The sequence below is a fragment of the Microcebus murinus genome, chromosome 5, assembly GCF_040939455.1.
Source record: "Microcebus murinus isolate Inina chromosome 5, M.murinus_Inina_mat1.0, whole genome shotgun sequence".
Classification (NCBI taxonomy): domain Eukaryota; kingdom Metazoa; phylum Chordata; class Mammalia; order Primates; family Cheirogaleidae; genus Microcebus; species Microcebus murinus.
The window spans coordinates 47,998,425-48,017,316 of NC_134108.1; the positions used below are offsets into that span (position 1 = coordinate 47,998,425).

General features: G+C 40.4%; 1 protein-coding gene across 7 annotated transcripts in view; it reads right to left on the minus strand.

Moving 5' to 3' along the window:
- Positions 1-8,150: 8,150 nt before the first annotated feature.
- The window catches only part of RPF2 (ribosome production factor 2 homolog), a 40,669-nt gene continuing 29,927 nt past the window's right edge, over positions 8,151-18,892 (minus strand). For all 7 annotated transcript variants that reach the window (XM_076003055.1, XM_012753245.3, XM_076003053.1 and 4 more), the window contains 3 exons: positions 15,080-15,182; positions 9,497-9,641; positions 8,151-8,347 (listed from right to left, as the gene is read on the minus strand). In XM_076003055.1, coding sequence (XP_075859170.1) covers positions 8,168-8,347; positions 9,497-9,641; positions 15,080-15,182 — 428 coding nt within the window. In that variant the 3' untranslated portion in view covers positions 8,151-8,167. The remainder of the gene's footprint in view (positions 8,348-9,496; positions 9,642-15,079; positions 15,183-18,892) is intronic.

Genomic DNA, 18,892 nt, shown 5'->3' on the forward strand with positions numbered 1-18,892 from the left:
TTTTGACTGTTAATTTTAAAGCAAAATATGTGTCCAATCATGTATGAGACAGAAAAAAATTTTTATTACTAAAAGTAAAATAAATGGAAATATCACTGAAAAAAATTTTATTTTTAAAAAGTGGTAAGAAATACAGCAAAATGTTAATATTGTGTATCTGGATGGTGAGAGTGCTGGTGACTTTTGTTTTCGATAATCAGAAAAACGTTCTGTTTTTTAAAGTCTGAAAAAAATCCTTGTATTTTAAAGGAAATGCTTTCTATTAATAAATTATAAACATATTAATACAATGTAAGGCATTATTCTATCACAATGCCTGAAATATAATAATGCTTAATAAATGTGGAGTGAATGATTATTGCACTATCTACCAGGCAAGTAGTCTTTTGAAAAAAAGAAATGAGATCAGGGAACCCGTGTTGGTTCCTAGCAATTAGCACTTCCAATTCTTTTTTTTTTTTTTTTTTTTATCAGCCTACATCATTCTTTGATACTTCCAATTCTAAGTAAGACCACACAAGGCACCTATGTGACGATTCTTCCTAAAATGTTTCAAGGGTCAAACCAAAGGATTTCTGTCACCAGTTCTTTGCCTCCCTTTACTTGCCAGCAATTGCTTCTAGATTAACAGCCTGATGCACGTCTGGGATTGAGGCTCTGTCATTGAGATTAGGATATAATTACTTTCTGGAGCCCCATTTCTCAACCATAATGGCTACTTCTCTCATATTCTAAGAATGGAAATAACATGGAATTTTGTAAAAAAAAAAAAAAAGAAAAAGAAAAAGAAAAAAACAACAAAAAAAAAACCATGGAATTTTGTGAGCCAGTATCATACCATTTACCGTATCAGGTCCCCTTTGTATTTTATTGATTTATTTATTTTTGAGACAATCTCTCTCTGTTGCCCGGGCTACAGTAGAGACAGGGCCTCGGTATTGCTCAGGGTGGTCTCAAACTCCTGACCTCAAGCAATCCTCCTCCCTTGGCCTCCCAGAATTTTAAGATTACAGGCGTGAGCCACCGCACCCTGCCCAGGTCCCCTTTTTGAATTCTTTGTCATACTACTGCTACTACTGGAAAGCAAAACCTTATATATTGTCCTTTGCATTTCTTGAAAAAGACAGTTAGCATTTTAACACTACTTTTATAAAAATAAATAATTGGTGTTGCTTATGGTGTTAAGCCTTGTTATCATTTGTTTTTGTTTTAGTGACGGGGTCTTGCTATTTTGCCCAGGCTGGGCTTGAACTAGTGATCCTGATCCTCCCACTGTTAGGGAGCCATTGGGGAGGAGGACTTTCCCCTGCACAAAGCCTACGAAACTAGTAGAAGGGTGACTGAGAGTAACCTTATGACATGGCCATATTATTATAACTTGATCTACATTGTGGTTTCACCCCAAAGTGGATTTTCAGAAACCATGACACAGGGAGCCGTCTCCCTGCTACAATCCCCCCATCCATAGAAAATAAGAAGAACAAACTGTAAGGCTGGTGGTAGGCCCCCCTTCCCTCCCTAGATCAAAAAGAAAAGGCTCACGAGACCAGACCTGCCAAGGACAATTGCCAGGCCCCGCTGAGAACAACCACACCTAGATGTCCACCCAGATAAGAAAGTTTTGGCTCCTGGATTCCACAAATACCGCCAGCCCCTCCTATTTCTCAATAACCACCGAAGGTCACAGTGGAAAATCCCCAGCTCTTCCTGCCAAAAGTCCCTAGCCCGCCCCAAACAGTATAAAGGCCCACACCCCCTCCAAATGCATGTGACTTCTCGGGCCCCCCTCTCTTGGGACCCGCGAACCTTGCCCGAGAGCGCTCAATAAAGCCATGTCGTTCGGCCCCACTCTCTCTGTCTTTTCGCTGCCACCAAAAACTTCACACAAACCTTGTATTCCACAGGTTTGTCTCCACTCGCAGAGCCCAATCCATACCTTCTCTGGGACAAACTTTCACTTTGCATTAAAAGGCTGCTTGTGTGACTTGTGGTTTTGTAGCTTGCTAATTGCTCTGTCTACTGTTCCTCTGGCCATGATGATTTGGGTTGGAGGTTAAGAACCAGTCATATTCCTGACACCACCTCAGCCTTCTTAGTGGCTAGGACTAAAAGCATGCACCACCATGCCCAGCTGCCCCTCATCTTGTCCTTTTAAATCTCAGCTGAGCTCTCGGCATCCAAAAAGTGTGTGTCGGTTTCTTTAATACCACAACTTCTTCTCCCAACACTGCACTACTCACTGTCTACCACTCATATTCCCCAGCCAGTGCTGATTCTGCAGCCAGAGTTCTGCTCGAGGAGCTCCCATGCCACTTGAATTTGTTTTCCACAGGATTCTGTCTAATCCTTCCTCAAGGTCTCCCTAAAGGGAGAAGGTGGTGGAGGTAAAATTCAAGACCCATTTGTGGCATAGACTAGCTTTAAGTGAGGAGCCAAGTGGATGGAAATGGTGCTTAATAGGGACAGCAAAGAATTTTCATGGTCTCCTCCTCCCTGGCCCCACCCTTCCGCCCCAGCCCCAGGGCCATAAACCCTGCGCTGCCTCTGAAAAGCTGAGCCAGAGATGCTGTTGCACGCTGTCATCTAAAGTGATGTTTCTACCCAGTCATTGTGCCATTTACTTTGTCAGATAAGAGGCTGTGGGGCAACCAGGTAGGGGATTGGGACAATAAACTGCTCAAGCTGATAAATGTGAATCTTGTTTATTTCAAATGCAGCAGACCATGTTTTGTTTTTTTTTTTCTTTATTTCGGCATATTATGGGGGTACAGATTTCAAGGTTTCAATAAATGCCCTTTTCCCCCCCTCCCCCCAAAAGTCTGAGTCTCCATCATGACCATCCCCCAGATGGTGCACATCTCACTCATTATGTATGTATATACCCGCCCCCCTCCCCCCTGCCCAATACCCTATTACTGTAGTACCTATGTGTCCACTTAGGTGCTACTCAGTTAATACCAGTTTGCTGGAGAATATATCTGGTGCTTGTTTTTCCATTCTTGGGATACTTCACTTAGTAGTATGGGTTCCAGCTCTAACCAGGAAAATATAAGATGAGCAGACCATGTTTTGCCTGCTAGAAACTTCTTTCAGAGCTCACTTGCAGTGTTTGACACAGGGAGTTACCTGAACACAAGCCTCAACTTTAGCTCAAGTCTAACACTGGTTGCAGGTTCCTCCCCTATGCCATGCTCTGGTGTCCACAGGTGGTGGCTATGCAGTCCTGGGCTCCAGTGGGGTGGGAGGGCATGTCTCACAGGATAACACCTGACATTCGGCTTCTATCTGAGCCTTCAGAAACCTATTTTTTTTTTTTTTTTTTAAGCTGGAGGAATTGATCCAATCCAGTAAAGCGCTTAAAGCTCAGAGGCTTTGATCCTTGCTTGGCAAAAGCCCCAACTGTTGAGTTCCAGATGCTTTGCCATTTCCCTCTGACCTGCCTTTTCTCATATAAGCCCCATCCCTTTGCAATAGGGGGGGCCTTGTAGGGCCCTACAAGGAGCCTAACACTTGTATTCCTAGCACTCTGAGAGGCCAAGGTGGGAGGACTGCTAGAGCTCAGGAGTTCAAGACCAGCCTGAACAAGAGTGAGAACCCGTCTCTACTAAAAATAGAAAAATTAGTCATAGCAAATGCCTGTAGTCCCAGCTACTCTAGAGGCTGAGGCAGGCAGATCACTTGAGCCCAGGAGTTTGAGGTTGCAGTGAGCTATGAAGCCACTGCACTCTACCCCAGGCAACAGAGTGAGACTCTGTCTCAAAAAAAAAAAAGGGAAACTGAACCCCCTCCTCACTGTTCCCCTCACCAAAACAGCCTGACTTTTCTGTGTTTAGAACCTACTTTCTGATTCCTAGAGTGTGAGGTGGGGAGAGTAGGGGTGAGATAGGTTGGCGGAGGAAGGATGGAAGTTGTTTAAAGGAAGCAGAACAAGAATAGAATTAAAATGCATTTATGATTCATCTTAAAACATTTCCCCAAAGGGTTCTGAAATGTAAAGAAAATGAAGAATAGTTCCAATTCAACCAAGGCACAGTTAAAATTCTTAACACGGCCTACCTGGATAGTACAGGAAACACAATGACACCCTTGCAGTTTTTAAACCTGAACAACTCAAGTTGTTGATATGAAGCAAACATTTAAAAGCAAGTTGCCTTTCTTCTCACTGCTAGCATACATACCCTCCAGTCAGCAAACCCATTTTCATCTTTTTCGCAGTAGCTTATTTCAATAGATGTGGAATATTTTAAACGATTTCATAATGTATATATGCTAGGATACATTTGTCTTAAATGCAGTTGTGGAATGTTTCTATGATCTATTAAGAACATAAAGAAGACAGTTATTTTTGCACTATCTCTTAATTCTATGGTGGACAAAACACCAATTTCTGAAATTCAATAAAAACAAACCTTCCTCTGTTGCTCAAATTTTAGCAATGGATTCAGTGGTTTTATCTTCCATATTAAAGCTTTTTAAATCCTTGTGGGGGTGGAGTGGGCCTGAAATAGCTAAAAATATAAAGGAACGGAAGGAAAGAGCAGAAGCAGCTAGATAATCAGATAATTGAAAACTGACTTGGGTAAGTTTTTTTCTCCCTTTTTTTCTTCAATTGGGTAATAACATCTCCACTTTGGATTATGTTCAATGCCAAGCAAACAGCATTTAAGTTAAAAAAAAATGAACAAAATTTCATGGAATCATAAATTATTGGTAGTATTAAAATTCCAGCAAAAATACAAGTAGTTCGGTATAAAAAAAAATTAAATTGCTGTCCTCATCTACCAAAATCCAAAGTTAGGTAAAACTTAAGACAGGCAATTTACTACCTTCATTGAAGTGAATGTTGTCTCCAATCTATAGATATTGTGTTCTAAAGTTCAAGGACAGAGACGTTGGTACTTTGAGATAGGAGTCTACCACCCTCCTCATTTCCCAACAAACTAATAAGCTTTTTCCTTCTCCTCAAAACAAAAACAAACAAAACACACACACACACACACACAAAAGTGCAAGGACAACTGGAAATCAGAACGTGCTTTCCACAAAAACAGTGACATAAACGGTCAATTGGGGATTCCAGATGGTTCAACATTACAAAGACTTGCCCAAAAGTCTTTTGTTAGATTTCAGTAATACTATATAACACTTCTATTAGCAAAAGGGCTGCATTCCAATACTTATTAGACACTCTATCACCAGACATAAAAATTACATAGAAACAAAGGGATGCATTACCAATCTTAAATAAGAATATTGATTAAAATAAACAAAAAAAAAACACCCTTAAAATGTCCCACATACAAAAAATGTGGCCATTTTTAGGTTAAGATTGGTTGAGGTCACCATGAAGCGTTAGGGTAGTCTTCTTGATGCAGAGAGGGCCAGGAATGGCAGGGCCCTACAAGTGACTAGTGAGAAGGACCCATTGCATTGCTTCCTAAAATTACTATTTCCCCTGGCATCAGCAAAACTAGTCAGGGGTCAGGAACTGGGGACAGTCTATACATCCATCATTTCTGATGTCCTTTTCACAGCTCTCCTCTCCAGCTATTGTCCATCTACTTGTGGATGGCAAAAAATGAATCATTTTAGCCCTTTCCCCTCATTTAGACATAAAATGCAAATATCTTCAGATAAGACTGTGCAGGGCTGGGCAGTGGCTCACACCTGTAATTCTAGCACTTTGGGAGGCAGAGGCAGGAGGACTGCTTAAGCCCAGGAGCTCAAGACCAGCCTGAGCAAGAGTGAGACCCCATCTCTACAAAAAATAGAAAAATTAGCAGGTTGTAATAGCACATGCCTGTAGTCCCATCTACTCAAGAGGCTGAGGCTGGAGGATCGCTTAAGCCCAGGAGTTTGAGGTTGCAGTGAGCTATAACCACCACTGCATCCTAGCCTGGGTGACAGAGCGAAGACCCTACCTTGGAATAAAACTCAAAAAAGACCTGTGGTTTGGGGGATGGACACGCTTGAAGCTCTTATTCGAGGAGGGAGGAGGACATGGGCAATATATGTAACCTTAACACTTGTACCCCCATAATATGCTTAAAAAAAAAAAAAAAAGACCTGTGGTCTTTGGTTAAATAAGGCACCCTTAAACTAAGGCCTGTGGGCCACATGTGGATGTTTTTGCCCATTTGTTTCTTTACTTCAAAATAAGATATGTGCAGTGTGCATAGGAATTTGTTCATAGTTTTTTTTAAACTATAGTCCGACCCTCCAATGGTCTGTTTAAAAGTTTGAGGACCCTGGGGTTAAATGTATAATCAAGCAAAATGTGTAAATGAGCAATACCAGCTCCATTTTTCTAGGGAGAGGACAGTATCAGCCATTTGCCAATGGAGAGGGAAAGGAAAGGCTAAGGAGTAATTCACAAGAGAAGGAAAAGGATGCAGAAGGTAAAACCGAGGCTCCAACTTTTGCTTAGTGGCAGCACCGTAACCTGTACCTGAGCAAGCCCACATAAATGCATGCACACAGAGACAGAGTTCTTTGACATGGAATTGATAACAAAAGCACTGCTACTTCATGCAACAAATTACAGCTATGTATGTTTATGTTTTTATGACCTGAAGAGGCTTGCACTTGAGCTTCTTTGCCAGGGACTCAATCAAGGAACCTAAATACTCTGTCTGGGAAAACAAGTATGCAACACTAGTAGGAGAAAGTAGAAAGCTTATTTAACTAGGCACAGGGCTGGTATTCAAGAAATGGTCAAAACAAGCCATCTGGAAACACCCAAAGCCTTCATACAACCTTTAGCCACATACATAGTATCCTAAAATGCCCTATTCCTTAAAACTCACCCATTCTCTCCTTCCCATTTCTACCCCTATCAAAACTTACTTTTTCTCAGAAAAGGTGGGGTGGGGGCTCTGATAAGTAGCAGAATCTCTTAAACAACTAACAGTAAGGTAATGGGTCAATGATCGGTTGATGGACATCCCTCTCAGAGATCTATATTTTAAAGACACAAAGTTTAAAATCTCAAATGAATCTCAACTTGTAGGATTTCAGGCAAAATAACAGAAAAGTAAAAAGTAGAAATCAGGTTGTAGATATATGTTGGGAGATGTGGTTAACTTTCCATGTAGCTCATACTGATTAAGTATACAGCTTACTTACTTTTGGTAACTTTGGGTAACTTTTTTTTTTTTTTTTGAGACAGAGTCTCGCTTTGTTGCACAGGCTAGAGTGAGTGCCGTGGCGTCAGCCTAGCTCACAGCAACCTCAAACTCCTGGGCTCAAGCAATCCTGCTGCCTCAGCCTCCCGAGTAGCTGGGACTACAGGCATGCGCCACCATGCCCGGCTAATTTTATATATATATATTAGTTGGCCAATTAATTTCTTTCTATTTATAGTAGAGACGGGGTCTTGCTCTTGCTCAGGCTGGTTTTGAACTCCTGACCTTGAGCAATCCGCCCGCCTCGGCCTCCCAGAGTGCTAGGATTACAGGCTTGAGCCACCGCTCCCGGCCTGGGTAACTCTTGTATACAATGGCTTTCTCTTTTATCTAATGCCTAACTCAGTAATTTCCCAAAAATATCAATGGTTGTGGAGATTCCTCCTCATTCATCCATCCAGTGAGAGGAGTTTTGGGAGGGTAGAGGATATAGCATAGAGAAAATGGTATAACAGGGTGTTACATCTCAAGTAAGAGGCTTACTTTCAAATTAAGACTAGTATATTGCTGTTCATAATAATATATAGTAAATTATCATGCTATAAAAATATACAATAAAATCTTTTTTTTTTTTTTGAGACAGAGTCTCACTCTCTTGCCTGGGCTAGAGTGCTGTGGCATCAGCCCAGCTCATAGCAACCTCAAGCTCCTGGGCTCAAGCGACCCTTCTGCCTCAGCCTCCTGGGTAGCTGGAACTATAAGCATGGGCCACCATGCCTGGCTAATTTTTTCTGTTTTTAGTTGTTTGGCTAATTTCTTTCTATTTATAGAGACAGGTCTCACTCTTGCTCAGGCTGGTCTTGAACTCCTGAGCTCAAGCGATCCTCCCACCTCAGCCTCCCCGAGTGCTAGGATTACAGGCATGAGCCACCACTCCCGGCCTATACAATAAAATCTTATAAGAAACTCTGAATGGGTTGAAGGTTGATAATTCTCCTAAGTAAAAAGACTACAATAAAACAGTAGTTGTTGGCTAAGCTCCATCAATTTTTTTTAATTCTCTTTGCTTTTTTTTCCTGGTTTTCTGTTATCCTTTCTGCAGGTCGCTTCTTCAATCCCTTCATTTTCCTGGTTTGTAGTTTGCTCAGGTCTTGCTTCTGCATATGAATCCTTCCATAAGTTGTACCAAAAGTATCATGGGAGATATTTTTCTTCTTCTTTGGCTATGAAAAAAGAATACATACATACATACACACACATATATATATATTTATATTTAATGGCTTTCTACTATCATGAGTCAGTAAAAATCTAGTCTACAGCTATCTTAGTAACTCCATGAGTGACTATCCCCTTAATGATACAGAGTGTATAGCCCTGTATACCTTTCTTCTTATAGAAGTGTGTCTACAAATCACTTGGGGATCTTGTCAAAATATAAGTTCTAATTTAGTAGGTCTAGGATAGAGCCAATATTCTGCATTTTCTAACAATTCCCAGGTAAACTTGTCAGACCACATTTTGAGAAGTAAGACTATAAACTGCACTATACACTGTCACACATTGAGAGAATTTCCTGTGTTTATTTTATTATTTTTTTTTTTGAGACAGAGTCTCACTTTGTTGCCCAGGCTAGAGTGAGTGCCGTGGCGTCAGCCTGGCTCACAGCAACCTCAATCTCCGGGGCTCAGCGATCCTACTGCCTCAGCCTCCCGAGTAGCTGGGACTACAGGCATGCGCCACCATGCCCGGCTAATTTTTTGTATATATATTTTTAGTTGGTCAATTAATTTATTTCTATTTTTGGTAGAGACAGGGTCTCGCTCAGGCTGGTTTTGAACTCCTGACCTCGAGCAATCCGCCCGCCTCGGCCTCCCAAAGTGCTAGGATTACAGGCGTGAGCCACCGCGCCCGGCCGAATTTCCTGTGTTTAGCTTATGCAATTATGACTATCATTTCAATCTCTACTGGATTCTGGAGATAACATTTCTACTTGTTTTTTAAAACTACTTAAGAAGTCGTCTCTTTTGTGATAGACGTTCTAAAAAATAGTGACTTTTAAAAAAGTCAGAACACATTTTATGCACATATGGTTTATATACCCTGTGCTCAAAATCCTTAGTCTTCATGATGCCCCAAACAATTTTGCTGGTGAAAATGGCAGTCCAAACTATCAGAAAGCTCTCAGTCAAACTTGATGCCTGATTCTGCTATTCTTTTTTATTATCCCTTATGGTCCGGCTTTGATTCTTCCTCCTTTTCCTGGTTCTAAGAGGCTAGTTTTATCTATTGATCTCATTATGTATTTCCTTCAATATAATATACTATAAATCCACACAAATAAATATGGCACCAAGCCCCAGGTCATGTACCTTGAGAGCTTTTGGCATTTTCATAGCTAATTTATAAAGGTCATCTGATGCCAGGTGTGTCCTCCTCATAACTAGATCCAGTGAGGGTCCCATCTCTTCCAATTCAATCCGCGGTGTTCTGCAACCAGACTTCTTCAACAGCAACCTTTATGAAATAAAAAAAAAAAAGAAATGCTGTTTTCACTTTTTATATAAAAGTCCTCTCCCCAAAGTATTTTTGTTCAAGGGATTTACAGTCTCATAAAACGACATAAGAATGTTTAGAAAAGCTAAGCTACTTGAATATTTTATATATTCAGGCCAAGTCTATCCTTTGGTTCACTTATTTTTATACATATTTTTTCCCTTTTAGAGTTAAAGAGTCACACAAATACCAAACCAATTTTTAATGATTTTTTTTCCTTTTTAAGAGGTGGTTTGGTTATTTTTTAAAATCAGAAATAAAATTACACAATATGTTGTAGAGAAACAGCAAGAAAGATTTAAAAAATTCTTCTCAGAAATGAAATCCTTTGATTTGACTTATCATTTAAAGATTTATGTAAGTATAAAAATTTTAATTGGGTCTTTGAAACAGTATGTTTACATGATTAAAATTCTTATCTAAGGCCGGGCGCGGTGGCTCACGCCTGTAATTCTAGCACTCTGGGAGGCCGAGGCGGGCGGATTGCTCAAGGTCAGGAGTTCAAAACCAGCCTGAGCGAGACCCTGTCTCTACCATAAAAATAGAAAGAAATTAATTGGCCAACTAATATATATAATATAAAAATCAGCCGGGCATGGTGGCTCGTGCCTGTAGTCCCAGCTACTCGGGAGGCTGAGGCAGGAGGATCGCTTGAGCCCAGGAGTTTGAGGTTGCTGTGAGCTAGGATGACGCCACGGCACTCACTCTAGCCTGGGCAAGAAAGCGAGACTCTGTCTCAAAAAAAAAAAAAAATCCTAGCTCTTGGGAGGCCGAGGCGGGCGGATTGCTCAAGGTCAGGAGTTCAAAACCAGCCTGAGCGAGACCCCGTCTCTACTATAAATAGAAAGAAATTAATTGGCCAACTGATATATATATAAAAAATTAGCCGGGCATGGTGGCGCATGCCTGTAGTCCCAGCTACTTGGGAGGCTGAGACAGAAGGATCGCTTGAGCCCAGGAGTTTGAGGTTGCTGTGAGCTAGGCTGACGCCACGGCACTCACTCTAGCCTGGGCAACAAAGCAAGACTCTGTCTCAAAAAAAAAAAAAAAAAAAAAAAATTCTTATCTAAGACTGTAGGAGTTCAATCAACTCATTCAAAATCAACTTTTCCTTAAAGGACAGATATTTACTGATCTCTGTAGACTAACGTGAACTTAAAAATCTTAATAATATATAACAAAACTATAACTTTCTAGATGCCCTATGTCTACATAGCTCTGGAACTGGTATATCTTGGGATGGGGGAAAAGTAGAGCATGGGGATTGGTGGAGTAGAGAGACTTGCAAATTCTTTTTGTTGAGCGATACCATAAGAACTACTAAAAGACCTGAAGATTATATTCAATTTGTTATAACAGCCAAGTCTCCACAGGGGAAAAAGAGGGCTGAATGAATGAGAATGTTTATAAAAGATCAGCCTTGTCAAACAAATGCTGGAGTGTGAGAGAAACCAACAGGAGACATGAGAGATGAGAAACAACAGAAGAGGAAAGCACAGTTAAGGAATACCCAAGAGAGTAAGAAACACCAGGAAGCAGAAACAAGTTTGCAAAAGCCCATTAATACCCTTCTGGGCCCTATGTGCGTCACATGCAGATAACCAATCAAGACAGTTTACCTAAAGAAGGCACATTTACTGCTTACAGAAAGAGTAATAGTAATACATACGCTGTACTGAACGCAGTACAGGTCGAGTATCCCTTATCCAAAATGCTTAGGACCAGCAGTGTTCCAGATTTTAGATTTTTTTTTTCAGATTTCAGAATATTTGCATTACATGGGTGGAGCATCTGAAGGGACATCAGATGCTCAACAAATGCTCAAGCATCAGCAAATTTCACCACAAAATATGACTCCTTGGTATAAAGAACCCTTAGAGATCAACAGGCCCCTGGAAGGGGCTTTCCCACTACCTGCATAACCAGACAGATTCATCAAAAGAATAATTGACTTCCCTATTATATCTCAGTATAAATTGCAGGAAAGATCAAGAATGCAACTGGAGGTGATTCAAATCATTTAAAACATAATACCTGTCTCTCAGGTTAACATACAAGTCAATCTGTGTCCTCATCCATTCATCCTCCCTAGCAAGCATTTATTGTCCCTAAATAGAATTACCTATATTATTCCTCTCCCCCGACCCTCTAAAAGGAGGGGCATAAAAATTTCTGGACCTCATTAGGATATTGGGTAATCATTCTGTGATCCCCTCCATGTGCCTTAATTATGAGTTGATCTTTCAGAGAACTTTCAGGGGAAAGGGAAAGTTTTCCCCTTTACCTCCACACATCCCTAACCCAAAAATCTAAAATCAGAAATGCACTGGAAGTGACATTGAATCAAACAAAAAAATAAATGAATTAAATAAATAAAAAAGAAATGCACTAGAGCATTTCTTATGAGCATGTCAGCACTCAAAAAGTTTCAGATTTTGGATTTTCAACCTGTAAGTGATACAGAATAAGGCAAAACAAACAAGCAAAAAGCCTAGGATACATAAAGAAGAGAAGTGTTAAACAATAAAAAGCTGTACTAGTACTAAAAGATAAAATGAGTATCATCAGCATGGGCCTTAAAGGAAACAAGCATGGGGAGAGGACGGCCTAAATCAGAGCTCTCATGTAACTCTCTTCATAGGGATTCCAGAAGAGATATAAGACAATCAGGTCTACTACTGTAGGGTGAAACACTTTTAGAAGGTAAAGTTGCTGGTTATCAAGGCATCTTCTCTAAAAATTAATTCAAAGCATATGGAGGCAGTGACCACTTGAGTCAGTCATGTCATGCACATCTGCAGTTGCATCCACATTTTTAGTGCCTCCAAATAATGATATGTGTAATGTTGAACTAATAAAAGTCATCAGGAAAGACACGTTTAGAAGACTACTGAAGAAATGAGGGATACTGTATATAAAATTCCAACTAAAAAAATCTGCCAGTGACAGTGCTAATTTTTAGCTAAAAGGAAAACTTTAGAAGAATCAAAAGCAGGGAAAAAATTAAAAAGAGAGATAAAAATATTAAAATAAAAAGAAAGAAAAGAAAAGAAGAAAAAAAAAGGAGAGCTTACCAGCATTTGGCATGTCTGATGAATTCAGATCACCCAAGTACCACTGACTGTTGCCAAAACTCCTCTAAAGCTCCCTTCTATTTATTTATTGAAAACTATCTCAGTTGGGCTCTGTGGCTCACGCCTGTAATCCTAGCACTTTGGGAGGTTGAGGTGGGAGGATCGCTTGAGGCAGGAATTTGAAGCCAGCCTGGGCAAGAGGCAGAGCCTGACTCTGATAAAAATAGGAAAAAATTAGCCTGGCAGGATGGCGCAAGCCTGTAGTCCCAGCTACTCAGGAGACTGAGGCAGGAGGATCATTTGAGCCCAGAATTTTGAGGTTGGGGTGAGCTATGATGATACCACTGCACACTAGCCTGGGAGGCAGAGCAAGATCCTGCCTCAAACTCCACCCCCAAAACCAAAAAAACTATTTCTCTAAATAGCAGTCATTTACTTTGTAGTATAATACATTCTTTTTTTTTTTTTTTTTTTTTTGAGACAGACTCTCACTTTATTGCCCAGGCTAGAGTGAGTGCCATGGTGTCAGCCTAGCTCACAGCAACCTCAAACTCCTGGGCTCAAGCAATTCTTCTGCCTCAGCCTCCCGAGTAGCTGAGACTACAGGCATGCGCCACCATGCCCGGCTAATTTTTTCTATACATATTAGTTGGCCAATTAGTTTTCTTTCCATTATAGTAGAGACAGGGTCTCGCTCTTGCTCAGGCTGGTTTCGAACTCCTGACCTCAAGCAATCCGCCTGCCTCGGCCTCCCAGAGTGCTAGGATTATAGGCATGAGCCACCGCACCCAACTATAATACATTCTTGATAGCTCCAAAATCAAATGTGGAAATTCAAACAGCAGACTTAAGGGGCTTTTGATCTTAACTAACTAAAAATGATTAGAAAATCCTTAATTACATCTTGTAATTATTGGATATCTTATTGCATTTTGTCTTATTATTTTATTTTTAATAAGGAAAATAGAAAAACGGAAGTGGTGGTACTAATCATAATGTGAAAGGAACTAAGTATCTCTGATCGAATACAGTAGGAGACCAAGATGGAAATATGTAGTTTTATTTGGATGCTCATTGGACATTAGCTGGTCAGCCACGTATCCCCCATTGAAAAACATTAAACACAATGTATGAAATGCTGGACACAAATGGCTGCACAAACAGCACTACTGTAACAGAAGACACTGTCAACATAAGGCAGAGCATTTAGAATGCTGTTTTTTGTAACTGAATTTTTCTTTTTTTTGAGACAGAGTCTCACTCTGTTGCCTGGGCTAGAGTGCCATGACGTCAGCCTAGCTCACAGCAACCTCAAACTCCTGGGCTCAAGCAATCCTCCTGCCTCAGCCTCCCGAGTAACTGGGACTACAGGCATGTGCCACCATGCCCGGCTAATTTTTTCTATATATATATTAGTTGGCCAATTAATTTTCTTTCTATTTATAGTAGAGACAGGGTCTCACTCTTGCTCAGGCTGGTTTCGAACCCCTGACCTTGAGCAATCCACCCACCTCAGCCTCCCAGAGTGCTAGGATTACAGGCGTGAGCCACCACGCCTGGCCTGTAACTGAATTTTAAAAGCATTTTTTTAACAACTTAATTTGTGCTTTTAGATTTTTTTCATTTTTCATTGACCTGAGATGTCAGGTCAAAATGTACACCAAAGTCTGAACTCAACATACAAAAGAAAGGCATTTTGTGAGAGTCAGTGTATTCTCTAGGAAAGTGTGGGTTCTATCAGCCAGTGCCAACACTTCATTGTAAAAAAGAAAAAAAGTCACGCTTACCTCAAAAGGTACAATTATTGCATGCCTTTATTAGCTCTTCAATAAAAACAGAATCTGTCTGTTAGGATTTATATTTAATCATGGTGGGCATAGGAGTAAAATGCCTAGGCTGGAGAGAGAGGGTTAAATGAATCTAGCCACTGAATCTTCTCATTCCTTTTAGAAAATTCCATTTTTAGATTTAGGGTTTTCAGATTTCCTTTGGCTGGCCTAAGAATTTTGGCATGGTGCTCTAAATCCAGCCAAGAACAATAAAGAAATACTGCATAAATAAAGCGAGAGAGGGTTAGTGTTCCAGGCGCAGACGGAGTGCAGCATCAGATGCTCTGGGGCCCTGCGAAGGCAGGGTTTCAAAGGTAGAGATCAGCAGGAGAACGACAGAGCAAGGATCAGCACAGAGCTGCTGCCACTGCTACCCTGCAAGCTCTCCAATAAAACTTTTGGCCAGACATTAATTCTAAGTTTGAGCTCTATAAAATAGTCACACTAAAATGCTAACCATGAAGGATAAGAAAAACACATTAAGAAATGCACTTACTTATAGCTTCGAAAGTAAATCTTCCCACTCAGTGCAGTGAAGTGCAGAACATACTCTAATCCAGCCAGGCGGATATTCGGTACTGTGGGTCCTCTGAAAAAATCTAAAAGCACATATTGTTATTAAAAAAAAAAAAAAAAAAACTTTTAAAATTCAGTTATAAAAAACAGCATTATAAATGCTGACAAGATAGGTAGCACAAAATATGATTCCTAAAAAATGTCTGAAGAGGCCGGGCGCTGTGGCTCACGCCTGTAATCCTAGCTCTTGGGAGGCCGAGGCGGGCGGATTGCTCAAGGTCAGGAGTTCAAAACCAGCCTGAGCAAGAGCGAGACCCCGTCTCTACTATAAATAGAAAGAAATTAATTGGCCAACTGATATATATTTAAAAAATTAGCCGGGCATGGTGGCGCATGCCTGTAGTCCCAGCTACTCGGGAGGCTGAGGCAGAAGGATCACTCAAGCCCAGGAGTTTGAGGTTGCTGTGAGCTAGGCTGACGCCACAGCACTCACTCTAGCCTGGACAACAAAGTGAGACTCTGTCTCAAAAAAAAAAAAAAAAAAATGTCTGAAGGTCTCACCCTCTCAACCATTTAATCTCGTGACTTTATTTCTGCATTCAGTTAACTGAGATATGTAATTTTTCAGTTTTGAAGTTCACCCTCTAAGCTCAGCATAGGAGAATAATATTTATCATGGATATTAACTTTAAAATGAAAATGAGGGTATAAAATTTTAATCTATAAGGCAGGTAGGGCGGCACAGTGGCTTGTACCTGTAATCCTAGCACTCTGGGAGGCCGAGGTGGGAGGATTGCTCAAGGTCAGGAGTTCGAAACCAGCCTGAGCGAGACCCCATATCTACTAAAAATAGAAAGAAATTAATTGGACAACTAAAAATATATAGAAAAAATTAGCCGGGCATGGTGGTACATGCTTGTAGTCCCAGCTACTCGGGAGGCTGAGGCAGGAGGATTGCTTGATCCCAGGAGTTTGAGGTTGCTGTGAGCTAGGCTGACGCCATGGCACTCTAGCCCAGGCAACAGAGTGAGACTCTGTCTCAGAAAAAAAAAAAAAAAATATATATATATATATATACACACACACACACACACACATATAAGGCAGGTAGGTAATGATGGCAAATTTCTATAAAAATGGCTGTTCAAACTTGGATTATTAAATCAAAATTAAGTTATTTATCTATTTATTTATTTAGAGACAGGGTCTCACTCTGTCACACAGGCTAGTGTGCAGGGGTGTGATGATAGCTCACTGCAGCCTTCAAATCCTGGACTCAAGCAATCCTCTTGCCTTAGTCTCCCCAGTAGCTATGACTACAGGTGCATGCCACAATGCCTGGCTAAAATTTTTTTTTTTTTTTTTAAAGAGATGGGATCTTGCTATGTTGCTCAGGCTGGTCACAAACTCTGCCTTTTTTTTTTTTTTTTTTTTTGAGACAGAGTTTCACTTTGTTGCCCGGGCTAGAGTGAGTGCCATGGCTTCAGCCTAGCTCACAGCAACCTCAAACTCCTGGGCTCAAGCAATCCTTCTGCCTCAGCCTCCTAAGTAGCTGGGACTATAGGCATGCGCCACCATGCCCAGCTAATGTTTTCTATATATATTAGTTGGCCAATGAATTTCTTTCTATTTATAGTAGAGATGGGGTCTCGCTCTTGCTCAGGCTGGTTTCAAACTCTGACCTGGAGTGATCCGCCCGCCTCGGCCTCCCAGAGTGCTAGGATTACAGGCATGAGCCACCACGCCCAGCCTCTGCCTTTGTTTTTTATGGGGGAGGCCAAAAAGAAAAAAAACTCTAACAAAAAAATAGTCATTACTTAAGCAAAGGATGAAAAACTTTATAAACTGTCAAAGCCAAAAGTACCATAGAGATCAGTGAGTAGGCTCTTTTCCTAGTGTGGCAATCATACTACTGGTGGCACTAAGAGAATTTTAAATGATACATAGATTTAACTTACCATATATTATTTATTTTATCATGTACCATTCTCCATTTATGAGAGGGACATAAAGTTTCCTTTTTTTTTTTTTTTTGAGACAGAGTCTCGCTTTGTTGTCCAGGCTAGAGTGAGTGCCGTGGCATCAGCCTAGCTCACAGCAACCTCAAACTCCTGGGCTCAAGCAATCCTACTGCCTCAGCCTCCCGAGTAGCTGGGACTACAGGCATGTGCCACCATGCCCGGCTAATTTTTATATTTTTATATATATATATATATATATATATATATATATATATATATCAGTTGGCCAATTAATTTCTTTCTATTTATAGTAGAGACAGGGTCTCACTCTTGCTCAGGCTGGTTTTGAACTCCTGACCTCAAGCAATCCGCCCACCTCGGCCTCCCAGAGTGCTAGGATTATAGGCGTGAGCCACCACGCCCGGCCATAAAGTTTCCTTTTAAGAGGAGGAGTGAATTTAAAGAAAATCTCCAGTGAACAACACTATGGATAACACAAGGACTTGGCTAAAGCAGTCAAGGTGGCACAAGAATCAAAAAAGTTTGGAACACAACAAGTTTGACAGCTTAAATTTTACAGCAAAGAAAAATCAAACCCTAAGGAAGCTAAACAGAAATATGTGAATAACATTTGGCTAAGAAAAAGTCATGCATAAAAGTTCATCCGACTTTAATTACTTAGGAACAGCTGCCCCAGGGCAGGTGATGTCGTAAATAGGAAATCTCATTCTTGTCCCAATCTGTAATCATCTAGCAATTTTCTTCCCTTTACCCATTAGCCCATAAGGAATCATCTCCATGTGCACAGATGTATACATTTTTTTGTTTGTGCATACACATTTACACATCACCATTCCGTACTCCCCCAAACAAAAAACCTTCTATAACATTTTGATGAAACAAGTTTGTACCTTTCAAGGTAGTTTAATCTAAATACCATATGAAGACCTTTCCCATAATTTTGCCCAAACCTGACTCTCCTTCAGTGGAGAGTGCCACTACTGAAGTCAGAATAGTTCTTGGGAACAAAATATGTACATTCCAATCTGCTCTGAAACAGCTTTTGTAATGCAAAATTTTCCAGGCATCCAGCTTTTTCCATAAGCTTTTAAGAATGAAATGGAGAAAATTTTAAGAACAAAATAAGTGTATGGAAAAGTGTTCTTTATAAGGTCAAAATTTCTAAGAATTTTCTGTCTGTATCCATTAGTGCTAAACAGTCATTTTCTCTTAGCCACCAAACGAAAATTTCCCTAAAGTTTGCAAAGCATATGTGATAAAAAGGGTGGGGGTGGGGGGCATACAACCTAATTGGCATAAATAGCCCTACTTAACAATCCAAAAGCAAGTATATCTAATAACATGATATTTACTAGTAGGAAAAGCACAAAGTACTGCTTACATATGAATACTGCTAGCAAGAATCCACTCACTTATGTACCAGAGCACCTATCATGCACAAAGCATTGTGCCTGTTGCAATGGCAATATAAATGACATGCAGCATATTTCTGCCAAAGACCCCATGTTCTAGATAGGTATATATGAATATGTATCAACAACTGTAATTTAAAGCAGCACATTAAAAGAACAGTATAAAGTGCTCTGGTACTAAAGAGACAAAGTAAAAATAAACAAAAAAATTTCTCTTAAAAATACAGTGCTCTCTCTGGAAGTTCTGAGAAGGGAAGAGATCATTTCTAGTTGGAGAAAATTTCATGGAAGTGGAACTTGCATGTTGTAGGATTTTGACAGATGGAAGTAAAGCAAGCATTTTGGGGTAAGGTAGACAAGAATTAGATATGACTCTGCTTAGAATAAGTAACTATCATC